The following is a 23,500-nucleotide window of genomic DNA, read 5'->3' on the forward strand; positions in this document are numbered from 1 at the left end:
CACTTTGTTTTTTATTTTTAACAGTGATAAAATATATATAATACTTACTTACTGTTGATTTTAAATGAAAAAATAAATGTATTGATCTTACAATAATGATACGTAAAAAATTGTCACCACCTATCTTAATAATTTTAGATAAAAAAAAAATATAAAAAATGAAATAAATGGTAACTTTTATGCAAAACCAGTAGGTAGGTATTTGATAAAATTGATTTTCTTATATTGTTGTAATTCAAAATAAATAACTGTAAATAGGTATTTACCATTTTTACCAAATGTTTATATTAAAATTTCTTATATTTATAGATATTTTAAAGTTTTTTTTTCTCTAATCAAAAAATTTGATACAAGGTTAAAAATAAGTTATTTATTCTTGAATCAAAGAAAAGCGATTTTAGTTATTTTGATATTATTCAAATATATTTGTAGGAATTTAAAACTTTTACGTTTATTATTATTATTTTATAGGTATACAGAATATTATTTTAGATTAGTTTTATGCTAGTATCCCTGTGTATATCATACATATCACTACTCGTAAAATCCATTACTATATATTCATATAATAATAGGCTGACACAGCGTCTTCACTCAGAATTGTTTTTCGTATTCAATGATTGATCATTAATTTCAAATTTAATAAATCCTTTACAGTGGCCTACTCATTGATGATATTTTTAATTTATTATCATACTATGAATAGCTAAAAAAATATTTAAATTATGACCAAATATTAATTCACTATGTTTATTTTTTGTGCGCTCGCAATAAAAATATTTAACTAAAGCCTTCAACGAAATAAAAGAAAGTACCTACCTATACATCTTAGTATAATATACTATAATATTAATAATGATTTTATTTAATATGGTAATATCGGATTTATTTTTTTTTTTTTTAATGTTAACAATTATAATCCAAATGAAAAGTAAACTAAGACAAAAATATTTTCTAACTTATGTGTTTTCGTACTGAGTATAACTATATTATAAGTAACAAAAAAAAATAATATTGTTATCAACATCATGTGTGTGAGCTCTGATATTATTTAAACGTGTAAATTTTTTTTCTCGATCAATTGCATTGATAAAATCGAATAAATGTATAATGTCTAGAGCAAGATCACGTCGAAATCTCTATTAAATTTCCTCCAAACGGAGACACAATATATTATACTTATTGGACATCTCTGAATTACAAACGAGATCGAATAGATATTAGTCTAGATACTGAGATTTACGATGTTTCTAAAAATCTAATATTGCCGGACACGATGACGCGATGACCCCGTTCACTTCGGTCCATGATGTTGCAATTGTACATAATCCGATGATTTCTTTGAAAACTCGACTTTCGAATTGAAACTTATATTGGCTATAGATTAAACGTACGCGTGAAAAACGAGTAGACGTTTTCGTGATGAACATTATTTTTTTAATATAATCGAGAGGTTTTATATATTATATAAAAAAAAAAATTAGGTACCTATTCATATCTAAGAGTCTTATCATGAAATAAAAATACAACGTTGTTGTAGATTTATTCATGAATGTATTCCATGTAAATTTAAAATTTATTCTAAAGAACTATAACAATATAATATAGTTAGCTGATTTGATTCGATATTATTATATTAATAATGTTAATTAAATTTGATTTATTCTAAGTAGATATAATAATATTTAAGTGAGATTAGCAGACTTAAATATTAGATTGAGAATAAAGCAATATGTTACTCTAAAGTTAGGTATATTATTCTGTACAGTAAAGTGCCCCTAATATGGTTTATGTTATATTATAATATTAATTATTAGATGTTATATATGTTGGCGTAATAAATATTATTATATTTGTAGTGTAACTATCAAAATAATATAGTGTATTTTTAAACTGCATATATTCCTAATGTCACTTGATTGTAAGTTAAAATTTTGTAATTATGTTATATACTTTATATAACCAATAATGTTGGTATAAAATATTAATAATTTATTGTAAGTATATTCATTGAGTTAACGTTAATTTAATATTATTTATTTGATATTTCTAAAGTTATATGTAAATTGAGTAAAAAACAAAAGTGATTCAATTAGATTTTTTTCAGTTTCAATTGTTATTAAAGAAAAATAATACTTAAGTCTTATGTTAAATAAAAATATGGATTTTTTTTAATAAATTTTAACATATCTATATCATCTTTATTTACATTAAGTAGGTACAGACTGAAGGAGAACTATCTGCAAATTATAAATATAATTGCAATTTTGTATTTAAAATTTAATTATTGCAACTATGTTAAAAACGCATGGTTGTTTTGAAATTACGTGATAAATTAGTTTACATTTAATGTTTTATTATATTTAGTTTAAATTTAATATCATAGCCACATTAAAGTATTTTTTTTTTTTTTTTTTATCAAAAGTACCTATTTTGTTTTTATTTTTAAATTTTCAAATAATAATATAATCTACCGATACATTGGTATAGATATTTTCGTTAAAATTGTATACCTACGTATGACATATTATTACATAACAATAAAAACGATTTACTGCAAAATGCTCAGCCTTTCTCCAACTATTAGAATGCAGTGTACTTTTAAATGATAATGTACACAAGCAACATTTATTACATCACATGAGAACTCACCCCCGGCACAGGTTTTTCATTTAAAACGTAACAAAACTGTGATTCGTTTTCAACATTAAAGGTTTATCAGAATAAAATAGTATAATAGCCTGAAATTGTATACGTTCTGTACAGTATAATATGTTTTTATATTAACATTGCGCACTTGAAACAGATTGAAACAACAGCAGCCATTATAACACTGTTTTTTACGGTTTATTAATATTAGTAAAAGTTGTCTGTTTGACTCAATCGCGGGCGATTGCGCAAGTTGCCAATTATTCTACGAATTTCAACAAAAAAAAAAAAGCAACAACAACTGCTGTAGTAAATATTCAATTTTTGTTTTTTTTTTCCTTTTGTTTCTCTTGTGCACTAAAAATGGCTAATATAAAATATTAAGAACCAATAACAACCGATAATTATTCGAACCGACAACTAAAATTACTCGTTAACCCATCTATATATAATAAATAATACGCACTTTATTGACGTTTAGTAGACTTCGTGTCGATACTGTACATGTCAATAGTTTTAAAATGTGGTACTTAAAAGTGTCGTCGAGTCTATACATAGCGGTGGCATTAATCTGTATGATACAGGTAAGTGAAATATTATGTTACAAAACGAAAATATACATCTAATAATATTTATCACTGAAAAAAAAATCTAAATTCAGTAGATAGGCAGTATCTATGAATAGTAACTTTTATATTTATTATACCATGGATTTTAAATTAGTTTTTATAGCTCAAGGCTTAAACTGATTCTAATGATGGTATATAATATGCGTAGGCCATATGGAAAATTAGTTGTTTTGTTGCTTTGAGAGAAGACTAGGCTCTTTGCGATTTGGTGAACTACTTATTATTTTTCCAGATACCCTATTGTTTTTCAGGCTCATTGCATACAAACTAACAGTAGTTAGACCTTTTAAGAACTACAATCATTTTATGGTAATAACCATTTTAATTATTTTATTTTATCAAAAATATATCGTTGACCATTAGACACTCAAACTACAATAGTGACCAAGTTGTAGACAAAAAAAAAATTATAATACATTAATATAACAGTTCAGTTTACATGTTGCATATGAAAAACATCGAGCAAAAAAAATAGATGCGCATGCCGAAAAAATAATGTACCTACTGTATTATTATAAATAACACTTGAACTAAAAACAAATTAAAATGGTTATTACCATAAAATGAATGTAGTTCTTAAAAAGCCTAACTGCTGTTATGCTGTTAGACTGTATTTAATAAGCTTGAAAAACAGGGAAAATGTGTAGTTCGTAAACAGGCTACCCCATTGCATATAGCCTAATTTTTTTCGCAAAAAAACTAATTTTCCATATGGCTTACGACAAATATAATATATATATATGCATTATATATATTCACTAAAGTTATGTTATGTAATTAGGTTTTTTTCAATCCCTATTTTTTGATTAAAAATCAACGTCAATCTGGAATTTAAAGTCCAAGATTGCAAATCATCTTAAATTTAAAAAAAATTATCCATATTGTAACCTCTACAAAAAATTGTTTTCGTAATTTAAATCAAAATCCCGGTTCCAAAAAATTTGATAGTTACACTTTATATTCTTATGAAAGATATAAGTAAATAAGTATCTAAACCATATTTGTTAGAAATTTTAAAGTTCTAAAAAGAAACTGATTATGATTAAATTTCCTAACGTTGGTAGGGTCGAGTATAATTATTTATGTTATTATTTTTAAACGCATCTATCACATTTTTGATATTAGTCGTGTTTCAATCTAATAAGACTAAGATTATATATATTTAAATTTCACAAATAGGATATATATTTCAATTAATTACGTAAAAATGTAGAACTAATAAACCGTTTTTAGCAATGTGAATATTTTTTACGGCTAGCATTGTTTCAAAATATTAAGAAGTTAGAAGATCCTCACAACAATTAATGTAATTGAAATATGCAGCATATTTTATAGTTTACTTGTTACTTTATGGGATCACTTAATAGAGATTAAAGTATTGAAGGTGCTTGGTATATATTATCTTATCAAATTTAATTTTATCCAAATTATCTTAGTTCAAGATCGGGAATTAAAATATAAAACTTAAAGTAAATAATTAAACTAGGTATCGTTTAAAGATGGAACGGATTGGTACACATTTATCAAATAAATAATCTTACTATTTACTACCTTATAGACTCAATAGCTAACTCCCTGGAAAAAAAAGAATATTGCTCAGCCGTTCTCCTCGACGTGGCACAAGCATTCGATAAGGTTTGGCATCCCGGCCTTCTGTACAAATTGAAAAAAATCTTACCCTCTCCTTACTACTTATTCTTTAAATCTTACATCGAAGACCGTTACTTCACAACAAAGGTAGGCTGTGAAATTTCAACTTTAGCCCCATTAGCAGCAGGAGTACCCCAAGGTGCCATTTCATCTCCCATTCTGTTTAACCTATACTCGGCAGACCAACCCACGACACATCATACCTCTGTTGCGGATTTCGCGGACGACAAAATTATTTACACCTCACATGAAAACCCTTTAACTGTTGGTTATAACCTACAAGGAGTTGTACCACCTATCACTTTAAATGGTCTTGTCATCCCAAAAGTTAATAACTCTCGATATTTAGGCTTAGTTCTGGACCAACGTCTAACCTGGGCAGACCACATTAAAAGCAAACGAGTTCTCTTAAACGCTAGACGTAAATCCCTCTCCTACTTAATCGGCAAACACTGTTATAAAGTGCTGCTATTGGGTGGCTTCTTTTTTTCAAGCGACGCATGTCAAACAAATCAATGTATATCCGCATACATGCTTATTGTAAATTTAAATTACAGATTGTATGTTTTTAAAATAAAGTTAAAAAAAAAAAAAAAAAAACTATTTACTACCAAAAAATGAAACTAAAATAGTAATATCTCATAAGGTCATTAATTTATAATATTTACGCTAATTTTTAATTTATTTAAATCCTTATTTTTAATCAATAATTTGCTTAGTCACTCAGATTAGGTTTACATTTTTTACTTTTTTATTTACAAATTATATTCAAGATAAATACAATTATAAAATAATAAATTTTACAATAATAATAGGTACCTATGGGCTACGTTGTTTTTTTTATTTGATCAAACCATTAATAATCTGATGACTACCATTCAAGAGTTCTGTATAAATCAAGTTAAAGAAGTCTTACTATATTAGTAAAACTTTGATATTCTAGTCAATCCATTTCTTTCCGATAAACACCTGAGGACGACTTGTCCACGTTGAGAAGTGTAATCTTTATAATTGTTTTATTAAATTCGCGCAATGGGAACTGCGTTCTTTTTACTGGTTTAAATATGTTTATAATTTTAATTGCATAGTTATGTTACCATACCTTTCGAGTGTAGCGTTTTTTATATTTAATATTCTAGAAGTTTGATCAAGGTAGGTACATAAAGATAAATACTACACACAGTCAATAACATATATCATTTAAATTGATTTAAATTCACTGTTTCGCATCGAACCAAAAATATATTGTACATTTATATGAATGTATTCACAATAAAACAACATTATTTTAGTGAATTTTGGTTTTTAATAAAATACATTGTATAGATAATTTTTAAATACTGAATCATTTTTAATACGTCCATATTTAAATATTTTTAGAATGCAATATCACTCACTGTAGACCAAAATGCAGAGGATCAGTGGTCAAAACTGGAAAGTTCTACAGATCAAATTGACTTAAAAAAAATTTTAAAACTGTGTAAAAATTCTATTAATAGCTTCAATGAAAAATTAGAGAATACGAAAACTACTGTTAACAAAAAATTGCCTGAACCTAATAAGACAACGGAAGATATAGAAAAATTAGTAAGTGATGTAAAAACTCAAATTAAAAATTCATCTACAGATCTTGTAACTGTAAGAAAATTAGTTCAAAAAACTGCTTTACGATTTAGAGACACATTCAAATCTCTTTCATCATTTACTGAGTTAGATAATGAAACTGTAAATAAAGAATTAGAAGGTATTAAGAAAACAACAGTTGATGGTAAAAAACCACTTGTAAATCGTGTTGTACGGTCATTTGGAAAACGCTACGATCTTAATAAATTGGCGAACAGGGTTCTTGAAATATCTGCTGATCGTGAAAAGTTAAAAAATAATTATGACGAAAAAAAAAAAATTGCTAAAAAAGAATTGAATTCGTTGTGGAATTCATTAACTAATCATTCAAAAACTGTGAATGATAATGCTTTAAAGGCCTTTGAAACTTTCTTCGAAGGCATGAAATCTCTAAAATCTGTGAAAAAAAAAGTTAAGACTATTGGAGAAGACGCAATAAATGAAATAAAAAAAGGAAATGATTTTAATAACATAAAAAATGCAGTTGAATTAGCTAAAGCATTGAAATTGAAGTTTGAAGATGAATGGAATCTTGATACTGGGGAATTAAATTATAGCGAAGAACAGAAAAAAGATACTACACAAACAATGGATGAAAATCTTGTTGAAGATAATGAATATGATGATTCTACAAACGATATTGAACCTAGTTTGCCAACAACGGAACAAGACACGATTGATAATGAAAAAATAAATGCTATTCCATCTACCCAAATTGAGATTGAAAAACCATCAAAGAATGACAGTCTTACCTCAGATAAAGCTGTTTCTGAAGTTGAAGAAACACAATTGCCTACTGAGTCAGAAAATAAAGTTCAAACTACAAAACTGCAACCTACAATAAAAGACGACCTTCCAGATGATAATATTTCTGATAACAAAAACTCTCCGATTGAAGAAACTTCAATAATCCCTAACACGGAAAATAAAGAAAATAAAGAAAAAATATTATTAGTTGAACCCAAAGATTCAAATAATGAAACAAATCTTACAGATGGTATAAAATCAGATTTATCAAATAATGAAATTACATTTAATCCTGATATCACCAATGACGATACACTTATTTCGCCAAATAAAAATGCAGAAAACAATAAAACAAGTAAGATAATAAATAAAAAAACAAGTAGGGAAAAAATCCCAATACTACCATGGGAAAAACTAATACAATTAGATGATACACAGGTTAGTCAACAATCAAAGAAGTGTGAAAGTTTATTGAATAATATATTACCAGACTTTGATAATATCAAAAAATTAGCGAAAAACTCAATACAAGTAACACAGAATTATAAAGCTTTACAAAACATAGAAAATGAAACTGTTCAACGATTTTATGATAAAATGGTTGATACAAACACAAAACTCTCTGATTATTTAGTTGATTCCGCAGAAGATGTTTGTGCTAAAGTAACACCAATAAATAAAAGATATGAAACGAAATTTAAAAATGATCCAAACATTAAACGTATAAACTATTTATTAACAAAACAGTACGATCCTAATCAGTACATTTTAAAAGTCTTAGATGATGCAAGTCATAAAACTGGAATTGGTGGCATGAAAAAGACTACATATTATAAAATGTTAGCAGTAGCTCATAATTTGAACCACGAAACGAAAGAAATGGAAGATGCTGCATTATACGCAATGAACAAAATCTATGAAGGAAAATTAGCTGCAACTAATTTACAAAAAATGTTTAATAAGGAAAAGGCATCAAAAGCTTGTTATATAAGAAACATTTTACTAGAAAAAGAGAACGATGCTGAGAAAAAGAATAGGGATGAAAATAAAGAAAAAATAAAAGAAAACATAAATAATGACACGAATACAGAACCATTAAAACCTGACGTCAACTTAGATTCTGTAGATGACATACAACCACCAACAATCAATGATGATAATGAACCAATATTAAATAATAAAGAAGAAGAGGAAACAATAAACGACACAAATGAACCAACAACTCATAATAATCTAGATGATAGTGAAAATGATAACACTAAAAAAGAAAATGAAGAACAGAAAACTGAAGAAAACTATAATATTTCATCTCTTCCACAAAACAAAGATAGTGATTCTACTACGCAAACGACAAATGATGGTGCTCATAAACCAAAACGTAATATCACCAGGAAAGTAACTCACCACAGAAATCATAGAAATCCCAATGATCCCAACGATGTATCAGAAGAATATGACACAATAGAAGAAATTGATGATGAAGAGGATGTTACAAATCAATATAAGTCAAGCGAGGATAAGTCTAATGATACACCCGAAGCAGAATCATTAGCTCATTATGATAATAAACAAGAAGTTGCAGAACCTGAACATTCAGAAAATAAAAATGGTGAACAGAAAACTGAAGAAAACTATAATATTTCATCTATTCCACAAAACAAAGATAGTGATTCTACTACGCAAACGACAAATGATGGTGCTTATAAACCAAAACGGAATATCACCAGGAAAGTAACTCACCACAGAAATCATAGAAATCCCAATGATCCCAACGATGTATCAGAAGAATATGACACAATAGAAGAAATTGATGATGAAGAGGATGTTACAAATGCATATAAGTCAAGCGAGGATAAGTCTAATGATACACCCGAAGCAGAATCATTAGTTAATTCTGATAATAAACAAGAAGTTGCAGAACCTGAACATTCAGAAAATAAAAATGGTGAATCAAATGAAGAAAGTAATTCTCATGAAGAAACTACTCAAGAAGGTGAACCGGATGAATTTAAAACAAACCAACGTATAAAGCGAATAGATCCTAAAGATGGAAAAGATATATCTGAAAAATACGAAGAAGAAGGCGGAAACAAATTAAATAAATCAGGTGAGAAAACATTTGGTGATACTGAAAAGTCTGAGTCACCTGTTACTACTGAAAATCAAGATGACGCGGAAGCACCTGGTCGTTTACAAAGTGAAAATGCTGAATCAAATGAAGAAAATAGTACACCAACAGATACATCTGAAGCAGATAATTTAGGTAAACCCAAAACAAAACTTCGTAGAAAACGAAAAGATCCCAAAGATGGAAAACCATTATCAGAGGTAAATGATACATTTGAGGAAGACGAAAACATTTTAAATAAGTCAATACAAAAAAAAACTACTGATACTTCTGAAATAGAACCAGCATTTAATGAGGAAATCAATAGTGAACAGGAAATAGAAGAAGAAGATACCAATACAGATATTACTTCGGTGAACGAAGATACTACAAAAGAAAATTTGAATATGGAATCAAAATCTTTTGATGAAAAAATAGATCCAGAAACAGAAGATGATTTGAATGAAAATGTAAACTTAAATAGTGTAGAAGACGCAGAATTGAAATATGTAGATAATGAAAAAATTCACCGACCAGCAGAAAGTATGGGAGAAGATTCAAGGTCATATGAATCAAGTTATACACCAGAATACGACGAAACTTCAGAAGATCATCATTTACATGAACATGAACCAGAAACACCGACCAATGAAGTAGCAGCTAAACCAAGTGATATTGGTGAACAAGATGAAAGAAATAATCAACCAAAAAGACGCCACAGGCGACAAAGAGATCCGAACACCGGACTAGAAGTGTCTGAAGAATATGATACCCATGAAGAACAGGATGAGGAAACACCATTAGAAGATAACAAAATCGATACACCAGAATACGACGAAACTTCAGAAGATCACAATTTATATGAACATGAACCAGAAATACCGACCAATGGAGTAGCAGCTAAACCAAGTGATATTAATGAACAAGATGAAATAAATAGTCAACCTAAAAGACGCCACAGGCGACAAAGAATCCGAACACCGGTCTAGAAGTGTCTGAAAATATGATACCCATGAAGAACAGGATGAGAAAAACCAACGGGAGATTTCAAAATGGATACACCATCTGCTACAAGAGAATACAATGAAAATGAACAAAATTCAGATATACCTGAACATGATGAAAATCCTGACAAATGAATACTATGAACATGAACCAGAAACCGACCAATGGAGTAGCAGCTAAACCAAGTGATATTGATGAACAAGATGAAAGATTTAGTCAACCTAAAAGACGCCACAGGCGACGAAGAGATCCGAACACCGGTCTAGAAGTGTCTGAAGAATATGATACCCATGAAGAACAGGATGAGGAAACACCATTAGAAGATAACAAAATCGATACACCAGAATACGACGAAACTTCAGAAGATCACCATTTATATGAACATGAACCAGAAATACCGACCAATGAAGTAGCAGCTAAACCAAGTGATATTGGTGAACAAGATGAAAGAAATAATCAACCTAAAAGACGCCACAGGCGACGAAGAATCCGAACACCGGTCTAGAAGTGTCTGAAGAATATGATACCCATGAAGAACAGGATGAGGAAACACCATTAGAAGAAAACAAAATCGATACACCAGAATACGACGAAACTTCAGAAGATCACAATTTATGAACATGAACCAGAAATACCGACCAATGGAGTAGCAGCTAAACCAAGTGATATTAATGAACAAGATGAAATAATAGTCAACCTAAAAGACGCCACAGGCGACAAGAGATCCGAACACCGGTCTAGAAGTGTCTGAAGAATATGATACCCATGAAGAACAGGATGAGGAAACACCAACGGGAGATTTCAAAATGGATACACCATCTGCTACAAGAGAATACAATGAAAATGAACAAAATTCAGATATACCTGAACATGATGAAAATCCTGAACATAATGAATACTATGAACATGAACCAGAACACCGACCAATGGAGTAGCAGCTAAACCAAGTGATATTGATGAACAAGATGAAATAAATAGTCAACCTAAAAGACGCCACAGGCGACGAAGAGATCCGAACACCGGTCTAGAAGTGTCTGAAGAATATGATACCCATGAAGAACAGGATGAGGAAACACCATTAGAAGATAACAAAATCGATACACCAGAATACGACGAACTTCAGAAGATCACCATTTATATGAACATGAACCAGAAATACCGACCAATGAAGTAGCAGCTAAACCAAGTGATATTGGTGAACAAGATGAAAGAAATAATCAACCTAAAAGACGCCACAGGCGACGAAGAAATCCGAACACAGGTCTAGAAGTGTCTGAAGAATATGATACCCATGAAGAACAGGATGAGGAAACACCATTAGAAGATAACAAAATCGATACACCAGAATACGACGAAACTTCAGAAGATCACAATTTATATGAACATGAACCAGAAATACCGACCAATGGAGTAGCAGCTAAACCAAGTGATATTGATGAACAAGATGAAAGATTTAGTCAACCTAAAAGACGCCACAGGCGACGAAGAGATCCGAACACCGGTCTAGAAGTGTCTGAAGAATATGATACCCATGAAGAACAGGATGAGGAAACACCATTAGAAGATAACAAAATCGATACACCAGAATACGACGAAACTTCAGAAGATCACCATTTATATGAACATGAACCAGAAATACCGACCAATGAAGTAGCAGCTAAACCAAGTGATATTGGTGAACAAGATGAAAGAAATAATCAACCTAAAAGACGCCACAGGCGACGAAGAAATCCGAACACCGGTCTAGAAGTGTCTGAAGAATATGATACCCATGAAGAACAGGATGAGGAAACACCATTAGAAGAAAACAAAATCGATACACCAGAATACGACGAAACTTCAGAAGATCACAATTTATATGAACATGAACCAGAAATACCGACCAATGGAGTAGCAGCTAAACCAAGTGATATTAATGAACAAGATGAAATAAATAGTCAACCTAAAAGACGCCACAGGCGACAAAGAGATCCGAACACCGGTCTAGAAGTGTCTGAAGAATATGATACCCATGAAGAACAGGATGAGGAAACACCAACGGGAGATTTCAAAATGGATACACCATCTGCTGCTACAAGAGAATACAATGAAAATGAACAAAATTCAGATATACCTGAACATGATGAAAATCCTGAACATAATGAATACTATGAACATGAACCAGAAACACCGACCAATGGAGTAGCAGCTAAACCAAGTGATATTGATGAACAAGATGAAATAAATAGTCAACCTAAAAGACGCCACAGGCGACGAAGAGATCCGAACACCGGTCTAGAAGTGTCTGAAGAATATGATACCCATGAAGAACAGGATGAGGAAACACCATTAGAAGATAACAAAATCGATACACCAGAATACGACGAAACTTCAGAAGATCACCATTTATATGAACATGAACCAGAAATACCGACCAATGAAGTAACAGCTAAACCAAGTGATATTGGTGAACAAGATGAAAAAAATAATCAACCTAAAAGACGCCACAGGCGACGAAGAAATCCGAACACAGGTCTAGAAGTGTCTGAAGAATATGATACCCATGAAGAACAGGATGAGGAAACACCATTAGAAGACAACAAAATCGATACACCAGAATACGACGAAACTTCAGAAGATCACCATTTATATGAACATGAACCAGAAACACCGACCAATGGAGTAGCAGCTAAACCAAGTGATATTGATGAACAACATGAAATAAATAGTCAACCTAGAAGAAGCCACAGGCGACGAAGATATCCGAACACCGGTCTAGAAGTGTCTGAAGAATATGATACCCATGAAGAACAGGATGAGGAAACACCATTAGAAGATAACAAAATCGATACACCAGAATACGACGAAACTTCAGAAGATCACCATTTATATGAACATGAACCAGAATACCGACCAATGGAGTAGCAGCTAAACCAAGTGATATTGATGAACGAGATGAAATAAATAGTCAACCTAAAAGACGCCACAGGCGACGAAGAAATTCGAGCACCGGTCTAGAAGTGTCTGAAGAATATGATACCCATGAAGAACAGGATGAGGAAACACCATTAGAAGATAACAAAATCGATACACCAGAATAACGACGAAACTTCAAAAGATCACAATTTATTGAACATGAACCAGAAATACCGACCAATGGAGTAGCAGCTAAACCAAGTGATATTGATGAACAAGATGAAATAAATAGTCAACCTAAAAGACGCCACAGGCGACGAAGAGATCCGAACACCGGTCTAGAAGTGTCTGAAGAATATGATACCCATGAAGAACAGGATGAGGAAACACCATTAGAAGATAACAAAATCGATACACCAGAATACGACGAAACTTCAGAAGATCACAATTTATATGAACATGAACCAGAAATACCGACCAATGAAGTAGCAGCTAAACCAAGTGATATTGGTGAACAAGATGAAAGAAATAATCAACCTAAAAGACGCCACAGGCGACGAAGAAATCCGAACACCGGTCTAGAAGTGTCTGAAGAATATGATACAGATGAAGAACAGGATGAGGAAACACCATTAGAAGATAACAAAATCGATACACCAGAATACGACGAAACTTCAGAAGATCACCATTTATATGAACATGAACCAGAAATACCGACCAATGAAGTAGCAGCTAAACCAAGTGATATTGGTGAACAAGATGAAAGAAATAATCAACCTAAAAGACGCCACAGGCGACGAAGAGATCCGAACACCGGTCTAGAAGTGTCTGAAGAATATGATACCCATGAAGAACAGGATGAGGAAACACCATTAGAAGATAACAAAATCGATACACCAGAATACGACGAACTTCAGAAGATCACAATTTATATGAACATGAACCAAAATACCGACCAATGGAGTAGCAGCCAAACCAAGTGATATTGGTGAACAAGATGAAAGAAATAGTCAACCTAAAAGACGCCACAGGCGACGAAGAGATCCGAACACCGGTCTAGAAGTGTCTGAAGAATATGATACCCATGAAGAACAGGATGAGGAAACACCATTAGAAGATAACAAAATCGATACACCAGAATACGACGAAACTTCAGAAGATCACAATTTATATGAACATGAACCAGAAACACCGACCAATGGAGTAGCTGCTAAACCAAGTGATATTGATGAACAAGATGATATAAATAGTCAACCTAAAAGACGCCACAGGCGACGAAGAGATCCGAACACCGGTCTAGAAGTGTCTGAAGAATATGATACCCATGAAGAACAGGATGAGGAAACACCATTAGAAGATAACAAAATCGATACACCAGAATACGACGAAACTTCAGAAGATCACAATTTATATGAACATGAACCAGAAATACCGACCAATGGAGTAGAAGCTAAACCAAGTGATATTGATGAACAAGATGAAAGAAATAGTCAACCTAAAAGACGCCACAGGCGACGAAGAGATCCGAACACCGGTCTAGAAGTGTCTGAAGAATATGATACCCATGAAGAACAGGATGAGGAGGAAACACCATTAGAAGATAACAAAATCGATACACCAGAATACGACGAAACTTCAGAAGATCACCATTTATATGAACAGGAACCAGAAATACCGACCAATGAAGTTGCAGATAAACCAAATGAGATTGACGAGCAAACTGAAGGAGTTAATCAACCTTATATCAGAAACAGACGTCAAAGGAGACCCAAAAAACCAAAGACTGGCTTAAAGAGCCCAAAGACTACGAGGCGGGTAAACAGAATGATGAATCACCAACGGGAGATTTCGAAATGGATACACCATCTGCTACAAGAGAATACAATGAAAATGAACAAAATTCAGATATACCTGAACATGATGAAAATCCTGAACATAATGAATACTATGAACATGAGCCAGAAACACCGACCAATGGAGTAGCAGCTAAACCAAGTGATATTGATGAACAAGATGAAATAAATAGTCAACCTAAAAGACGCCACAGGCGACGAAGAGATCCGAACACCGGTCTAGAAGTGTCTGAAGAATATGATACCCATGAAGAACAGGATGAGGAAACACCATTAGAAGATAACAAAATCGATACACCAGAATACGACGAAACTTCAGAAGATCACAATTTATATGAACATGAACCAGAAATACCGACCAATGAAGTAGCAGTACAGCCAACCAAGTGATATTGGTGAACAAGATGAAAGAAATATTCAACCTAAAGACGCCACAGGCGACGAAGAGATCCGAACACCGGTCTAGAAGTGTCTGAAGAATATGATACCCATGAAGAACAGGATGAGGAAACACCATTAGAAGATAACAAAATCGATACACCAGAATACGACGAACCTTCAGAAGATCACAATTTATATGAACATGAACCAGAAATACCGACCAATGGAGTAGCAGCTAAACCAAGTGATATTGGTGAACAAGATGAAAGAAATAATCAACCTAAAGACGCCACAGGCGGCGACGAAGAAATCCGAACCGGTCTAGAAGTGTCTGAAGAATATGATACCCATGAAGAACAGGATGAGGAAACACCATTAGAAGATAACAAAATCGATACACCAGAATACGACGAACCTTCAGAAGATCACAATTTATATGAACATGAACCAGAAATACCGACCAATGGAGTAGCAGCTAAACCAAGTGATATTGGTGAACAAGATGAAAGAAATAGTCAACCTAAAAGACGCCACAGGCGACGAAGAGATCCGAACACCGGTCTAGAAGTGTCTGAAGAATATGATACCCATGAAGAACAGGATGAGGAAACACCATTAGAAGATAACAAAATCGATACACCAGAATACGACGAAACTTCAGAAGATCACAATTTATATGAACATGAACCAGAAACACCGACCAATGGAGTAGCTGCTAAACCAAGTGATATTGATGAACAAGATGATATATAAATAGTCAACCTAAAAGACGCCACAGGCGACGAAGAGATCCGAACACCGGTCTAGAAGTGTCTGAAGAATATGATACCCATGAAGAACAGATGAGGAGGAAACACCATTAGAAGATACAAAATCGATACACCAGAATACGACGAAACTTCAGAAGATCACAATTTATATGAACATGAACCAGAAATACCGACCAATGGAGTAGAAGCTAAACCAAGTGATATTGATGAACAAGATGAAAGAAATAGTCAACCTAAAAGACGCCACAGGCGACGAAGAGATCCGAACACCGGTCTAGAAGTGTCTGAAGAATATGATACCCATGAAGAACAGGATGAGGAAACACCATTAGAAGATAACAAAATCGATACACCAGAATACGACGAAACTTCAGAAGATCACCATTTATATGAACAGGAACCAGAAATACCGACCAATGAAGTTGCAGATAAACCAAATGAGATTGACGAGCAAACTGAAGGAGTTAATCAACCTTATATCAGAAACAGACGTCAAAGGAGACCCAAAAAACCAAAGACTGGCCTTAAAGAGCCCAAAGACTACGAGGCGGGTAAACAGAATGATGAATCACCAACGGGAGATTTCGAAATGGATACACCATCTGCTACAAGAGAATACAATGAAAATGAACAAAATTCAGATATACCTGAACATGATGAAAATCCTGAACATAATGAATACTATGAACATGAGCCAGAAACACCGACCAATGGAGTAGCAGCTAAACCAAGTGATATTGATGAACAAGATGAAATAAATAGTCAACCTAAAAGACGCCACAGGCGACGAAGAGATCCGAACACCGGTCTAGAAGTGCCTGAAGAATATGATACCCATGAAGAACAGGATGAGGAAACACCATTAGAAGATAACAAAATCGATACACCAGAATACGACGAAACTTCAGAAGATCACAATTTATATGAACATGAACCAGAAATACCGACCAATGAAGTAGCAGCTAAACCAAGTGATATTGGTGAACAAGATGAAAGAAATATTCAACCTAAAAGACGCCACAGGCGACGAAGAGATCCGAACACCGGTCTAGAAGTGTCTGAAGAATATGATACCCATGAAGAACAGGATGAGGAAACACCATTAGAAGATAACAAAATCGATACACCAGAATACGACGAACCTTCAGAAGATCACAATTTATATGAACATGAACCAGAAATACCGACCAATGGAGTAGCAGCTAAACCAAGTGATATTGGTGAACAAGATGAAAGAAATAATCAACCTAAAAGACGCCACAGGCGACGAAGAAATCCGAACACCGGTCTAGAAGTGTCTGAAGAATATGATACCTATGAAGAACAGGATGAGGAAACACCATTAGAAGATAACAAAATCGATACACCAGAATACGACGAAACTTCAGAAGATTACAATTTATATGAACATGAACCAGAAATACCGACCAATGAAGTAGCAGCTAAACCAAGTGATATTGGTGAACAATATGAAAGAAATAATCAACCTAAAAGACGCCACAGGCGACGAAGAAATCCGAACACCGGTCTAGAAGTGTCTGAAGAATATGATACCCATGAAGAACAGGATGAGGAAACACCATTAGAAGATAACAAAAACGATACACCAGAATACGACGAAACTTCAGAAGATCACAATTTATATGAACATGAACCAGAAATACCGACCAATGGAGTAGCAGCTAAACCAAGTGATATTGATGAACAAGATGAAAGAAATAGTCAACCTAAAAGACGCCACAGGCGACGAAGAGATCCGAACACCGGTCTAGAAGTGTCTGAAGAATATGATACCCATGAAGAACAGGATGAGGAAACACCATTAGAAGACAACAAAATCGATACACCAGAATACGACGAAACTTCAGAAGATCACCATTTATATGAACATGAACCAGAAATACCGACCAATGGAGTAGCAGCTAAACCAAGTGATATTGATGAACAAGATGAAAGAAGTAGTCAACCTAAAAGACGCCACAGGCGACGAAGAGATCCGAACACCGGTCTAGAAGTGTCTGAAGAATATGATACCCATGAAGAACAGGATGAGGAAACACCATTAGAAGATAACAAAATCGATACACCAGAATACGACGAAACTTCAGAAGATCACAATTTATATGAACATGAACCAGAAATACCGACCAATGAAGTAGCAGCTAAACCAAGTGATATTGGTGAACAAGATGAAAGAAATAGTCAACCTAAAAGACGCCACAGGCGACGAAGAAATCCGAACACCGGTCTAGAAGTGTCTGAAGAATATGATACCTATGAAGAACAGGATGAGGAAACACCATTAGAAGATAGTAAAATCGATACACCAGAATACGACGAAACTTCAGAAGATCACCATTTATATGAACATGAACCAGAAATACCGACCAATGAAGTAGCAGATAAACCAAGTGATATTGGTGAACAAGATGAAAGAAATAATCAACCTAAAAGACGCCACAGGCGACGAAGAAATCCGAACACCGGTCTAGAAGTGTCTGAAGAATATGATACCCATGAAGAACAGGATGAGGAAACACCATTAGAAGATAACAAAATCGATACACCAGAATACGACGAACCTTCAGAAGATCACAATTTATATGAACATGAACCAGAAATACCGACCAATGGAGTAGCAGCTAAACCAAGTGATATTGGTGAACAAGATGAAAGAAATAATCAACCTAAAAGACGCCACAGGCGACGAAGAAATCCGAACACCGGTCTAGAAGTGTCTGAAGAATATGATACCTATGAAGAACAGGATGAGGAAACACCATTAGAAGATAACAAAATCGATACACCAGAATACGACGAAACTTCAGAAGATTACAATTTATATGAACATGAACCAGAAATACCGACCAATGGAGTAGCAGCTAAACCAAGTGATATTGATGAACAAGATGAAAGAAGTAGTCAACCTAAAAGACGCCACAGGCGACGAAGAGATCCGAACACCGGTCTAGAAGTGTCTGAAGAATATGATACCCATGAAGAACAGGATGAGGAAACACCATTAGAAGATAACAAAATCGATACACCAGAATACGACGAAACTTCAGAAGATCACAATTTATATGAACATGAACCAGAAATACCGACCAATGAAGTAGCAGCTAAACCAAGTGATATTGTGAACAAGATGAAAGAAATAGTCAACCTAAAAGACGCCACAGGCGACGAAGAAATCCGAACACCGGTCTAGAAGTGTCTGAAGAATATGATACCTATGAAGAACAGGATGAGGAAACACCATTAGAAGATAACAAAATCGATACACCAGAATACGACGAAACTTCAGAGCACAATGAATTAAATGATGTAGACAATAATAATCAACCTGAAGTATCGGAATATCCTGAATTATCAGCCTTATCATCAAAAGATTCATCGACTCCAACAGAAGCTGATGAAAATGGAAATATTGTAAGACCAAATCCACGTAAAATTAGACATCGTAGGAAATCGAAAAAACCACAATCCTTTAATGGAATTGATAGGACACCAATAGAAGTTAACAATGAAGATATCAATAATAATCCAGTTGAAGACCAGGATGTTAATAACCATGATATTCCTTACAATGATGATGATGTACTCGAAGAAGACCCACACCATGGATATGGAGAAAGAATTGATGAAAATCAACCTGAATTATCGGAATATCCTGAATTATCAGCCTTATCATCAAAAGATTCATCGACTCCAACAGAAGCTGATGAAAATGGAAATATTGTAAGACCAAATCCACGTAAAATTAGACGGCGTAGGAAATCGAAAAAACCACAATCCTTTAATGGAATTGATAGGACACCAATAGTAGTTAACAATGAAGATATCAATAATAATCCAGTTGATGGTCAGGATGTTAATAACAATGATATTCCTTACAATAATGATGATGTACTCGAAGAAGACCCACACAATGGATATGGAGAAAGAATTGATGAAAATCAACCCGAATTATCAGAATACCCTAAAAATTCAGATTTATTATCTGAAGATTCCACAACTCCAACTGATACCGATGATAATGGAAGCGTTGTAAGACCAAATCGACGTAAAATTAGACGGCGTAGGAAATCGAAAAAACCACAATCCTTTAATGAAATTAATAGGACACCAATAGAAGTTAACAATAAAGATATCAATAATAATCCAGTTGAAGGTCATGATGTTAATAACAATGCTATTCCTTACAAAAATGATGATGTACTCGAAGAAGACCCACACAATGGATATGGAGAAAGAATTGATGAAAATCAACCCGACTTATCAGAATACCCTAAAAATTCAGATTTATTATCTGAAGATTCCACAACTCCAACTGATACCGATGATAATGGAAGCGTTGTAAGACCAAATCCACGTAAAATTAGACGGCGTAGGAAATCGAAAAAACCACAATCCTTTAATGGAAATGATAAGACACCAATAGAAACTAACGATGTTAGCACAAAAACAAATCCTACAAATATAGACGCAGAAAATAGTAGGGTTCCAAATGAAGAAAAATCAACTGAAACTCCTGAGATAGATCCAAATAACATTCAAAAGAACCCTAACAAAAAAAGACGCATTAGACGCATCATTAGAACATACGTGGTGAACAAAGCAACAAATGAAAGAATACCAATTATTGATCAAACATATTCCACTACAGATGGATTTCCTGATGATATAAATAATAAATTAGAGTCACTGGAATCTGATGATTCCAATGTCAATGATTCTGATGCGAATACAGATAATGATGATTATTCTTCATTCTTGGTAATAATAACCTATAATTATATATTGACAATAAAATTATTAAAAATTGTTTTATTTGTTTTAGTTTAAAGAATACAATTCAGATCAGTGTAAACGTGATGCATATGATAGATTCAAAAAAGTTACATCACAAGATGCCAAGCAAATTGCTTATCGAAGTGTTTTAGATACCAGTGAAATGAGAAGTAATATGTTAGCAACACTAAAAAATGCAATAAGTAATGTAAAAGCCTCCCGGACATTCAATGATGTTGATCAAAGTTTAAGGACAGTAAGTTACTCCCTAAAGGTTGGATTGAAACAAACTGTTAGTGACTTAGTAATTAAAGTGATTCCGTTAGCTAAAGATTTTCTAAAAACTGCAGAAAACCTCAAAGAATTGTATCAGAGAGGTCCGCAGTCCACTCACAAAATGTTAACAAACATTCTAGAAAATGAGTCGACCGTTCCAGAATCAGCAAAAGATATATTAAGACTCATTTCTCCACAGTTTGACGTCGATGAATTAATAAATAATATCTTTGAAAAACCATGTACTGCGAAGTCGTTGAAAGAGAAAAAGATCAAAGCTCAAAGAAAACTTATTGACTTGTCAAAGAACATGGACACGGCAATAAGCAATATTGACTGCTTTGTGCTGTCCGCAATGTCCACCGTAGGAATTGGAGCAGACACATTAAAACTGTTGAAATCCGGTAAAGTAATTATGAGTGATAAACATCCCAGGGCAAAAATATTGAGAGATGCGGTTGGAATAATTAAAGCAGGTAAAAAAATCCGAAATAACGACGATAGTTTTACACCAACCTTGACACCTTCTGATGGAACCACTAAAAGTGACGAAGATGATGATGATGAAGATCCTGACGAAGTTGCTCAGAAAAATGAAGAATTTTTAAAAACTGTACCTGACCTAGACGATAATATACCCATACCAAAAAAAGTCCCAAACAAGCGACAGCCGTTAGGTGTTATTGTTGTGCATCCGGACAAACAGATAGAGTACAAAGAAGTTACTGACACATCGCAACTGAAAAAATTCGTTGGAGACCAAACGAAAAAATACAAATTGCAATCTAAAAATAAGCATCCTAAATTTTTAAAATTGAATAGTAAACGATTAATCGACGCCATGGTTGCGGATGTGAAGAAAAAAGCTGAAAGAAATGGAATGACCAAAAAGAAATGGTAGATGAAATAATCAAAAATTTGAGTAATAGTTGATTATATTATTTACGATTATAAATATTAACTTATGTTTTCTATATTATTATTGATAAAAATGTTGTTATCACGCTAAAGAAATGATAAAACTTGTATTTAATATGGTGAATATTTTTAACTCTTAATTCATAATGAAATCGTTAAAAATATGTAACTTTTGTATGAAAAATAATTCAATTTATTATATAATTGATATTTTATTGAATAAAAATATTGCGGCTTTTTAATTATTTTGTAATATAAAAAGCCATAATATTATTAATGATTATATTTTTATATTTTTTTAAAACGTTGATGTTAATATTCATAGTACTCTTATATGAGTTTTTTTGTTTTTCCATTATGTCACCTTGTTAACATTCATTAAATCTGTGAATTTAACAAAATTAAAAAAATTAATATCGTTATGTATCAAAAAATCAAAAAATGACAACTAATTACCCTATATACACTGTACTGAATTAATACTTGTTACTCAATGCCTACTAATTAAGGTACACCAAATACACTACATCGTCGAAATATGGTCACAGAAAAAATATTGCATGTAAATAATTATTTGGTCTATATTGTTGCTCCACCGCATGAGTGTATTTGAGAATGAATCTTAAAAAAAAATTAAAGAGAGGTAACTTATAACTTCACCAAAAAAGATATGCAGGCATGTGATGAATAATACTACAGATTAATTTATAAATAAAATCAGTATTCTTTATTATCATAATTGAACGTTTGTGAATAACGGCAATGATAGATACCAAGTATGATAGTATAAGAATTATTCCAAACTTAATGACTTTATTATATTTTTAATCTCAAGTCAACTTCTTAAAAATAAATTTAAACTATATAATAATAGATGAAAATTTGTGTACGGTGATAGTGATCATCAATTCGTAATCAAATCGTTTATAATTAAATGATCATGAAGTTAGCCCCCCCCCCCCCCACTTTGGCGGATTCACTTCAAACCAGTGCCAATATTTAGCAAATTAATTGCAAATAATTGCAAATTGGTTTTTAGAATTTGCGAATTTAGTGCACGCTCGTAAACTAAAAAAATGATTTAGGGGGCTAACTTAATGCAGCCCCCCCCCCATTTTGTCCCACCAGTTCCAAACCAACGCCAATATTTAGCAAATTAATTGCAAATAATTGCAAATTGGTTTTTAGAATTTGCAAATCAAA

The 23,500-nt window shown here is 32.8% G+C and overlaps 2 protein-coding genes and 1 long non-coding RNA gene across 6 annotated transcripts; 2 read left to right on the forward strand and 1 right to left on the reverse strand.

Moving 5' to 3' along the window:
• Nucleotides 1–3,071: 3,071 nt before the first annotated feature.
• Nucleotides 3,072–10,394, forward strand: LOC114128176 (uncharacterized protein MAL13P1.304-like). Its single transcript, XM_050198243.1, has 2 exons — nucleotides 3,072–3,233; nucleotides 6,309–10,394. Exons 1-2 carry the CDS (start codon nucleotides 3,171–3,173, stop codon nucleotides 10,392–10,394), a joined length of 4,149 nt encoding a protein of 1,382 aa, XP_050054200.1. The 5' UTR covers nucleotides 3,072–3,170.
• A 20-nt stretch (nucleotides 10,395–10,414) lies between these two features.
• On the reverse strand, nucleotides 10,415–19,440 carry LOC126549331 (uncharacterized). Of its 4 annotated transcripts, none has more exons than XR_007603478.1 (8): nucleotides 19,304–19,440; nucleotides 18,892–19,063; nucleotides 18,277–18,411; nucleotides 17,797–18,036; nucleotides 13,603–14,082; nucleotides 12,884–13,123; nucleotides 12,524–12,643; nucleotides 10,415–10,515 (listed from the first exon to the last, which is right to left on the reverse strand). It is a non-coding gene; the product is annotated as an uncharacterized LOC126549331 (long non-coding RNA). The 4 variants fall into 4 exon arrangements; XR_007603477.1 differs by lacking the exons at nucleotides 12,884–13,123; nucleotides 17,797–18,036; nucleotides 18,892–19,063 and adding exons at nucleotides 15,715–15,819; nucleotides 16,543–16,677; nucleotides 17,452–17,623 and having other exon boundaries at nucleotides 12,524–12,883; nucleotides 13,603–13,737; nucleotides 18,344–18,516; nucleotides 19,237–19,422; XR_007603475.1 differs by lacking the exons at nucleotides 10,415–10,515; nucleotides 12,524–12,643 and adding exons at nucleotides 11,325–11,393; nucleotides 11,873–12,112.
• On the forward strand, nucleotides 12,350–22,539 carry LOC114126879 (uncharacterized protein DDB_G0283697-like). Its single transcript, XM_050198166.1, has 4 exons — nucleotides 12,350–13,258; nucleotides 15,715–15,819; nucleotides 19,476–21,088; nucleotides 21,153–22,539. The coding sequence occupies exons 1-4, from the start codon at nucleotides 12,463–12,465 to the stop codon at nucleotides 22,278–22,280; spliced, it is 3,642 nt and encodes a 1,213-aa protein (XP_050054123.1). The 5' UTR covers nucleotides 12,350–12,462; the 3' UTR covers nucleotides 22,281–22,539.
• Nucleotides 22,540–23,500: the final 961 nt, after the last annotated feature.

The sequence above is a fragment of the Aphis gossypii genome, chromosome 1 (genome assembly GCF_020184175.1).
Source record: "Aphis gossypii isolate Hap1 chromosome 1, ASM2018417v2, whole genome shotgun sequence".
In the NCBI taxonomy this organism is placed as follows: Eukaryota; Metazoa; Arthropoda; class Insecta; order Hemiptera; family Aphididae; genus Aphis; species Aphis gossypii.

What these genes read in the sequence shown, in the direction of transcription:
- LOC114128176 (XM_050198243.1), top strand. Translation starts at nt 3,171, where the DNA reads ATGTGGTACTTAAAAGTGTCGTCGAGTCTATACATAGCGGTGGCATTA. An exon ending in CATTAATCTGTATGATACAG is followed by an intron (nt 3,234 to 6,308) that starts GTAAGTGAAATA and finishes AAATATTTTTAG; the next exon opens with AATGCAATATCACTCACTGT.
- LOC114126879 (XM_050198166.1), top strand. Translation starts at nt 12,463, where the DNA reads ATGGATACACCATCTGCTGCTACAAGAGAATACAATGAAAATGAACAA. An exon ending in TACACCAGAATACGACGAAA is followed by an intron (nt 13,259 to 15,714) that starts CTTCAGAAGATC and finishes AATACGACGAAC; the next exon opens with CTTCAGAAGATCACAATTTA. An exon ending in AGATGAAAGAAATAATCAAC is followed by an intron (nt 15,820 to 19,475) that starts CTAAAGACGCCA and finishes GAAATAGTCAAC; the next exon opens with CTAAAAGACGCCACAGGCGA.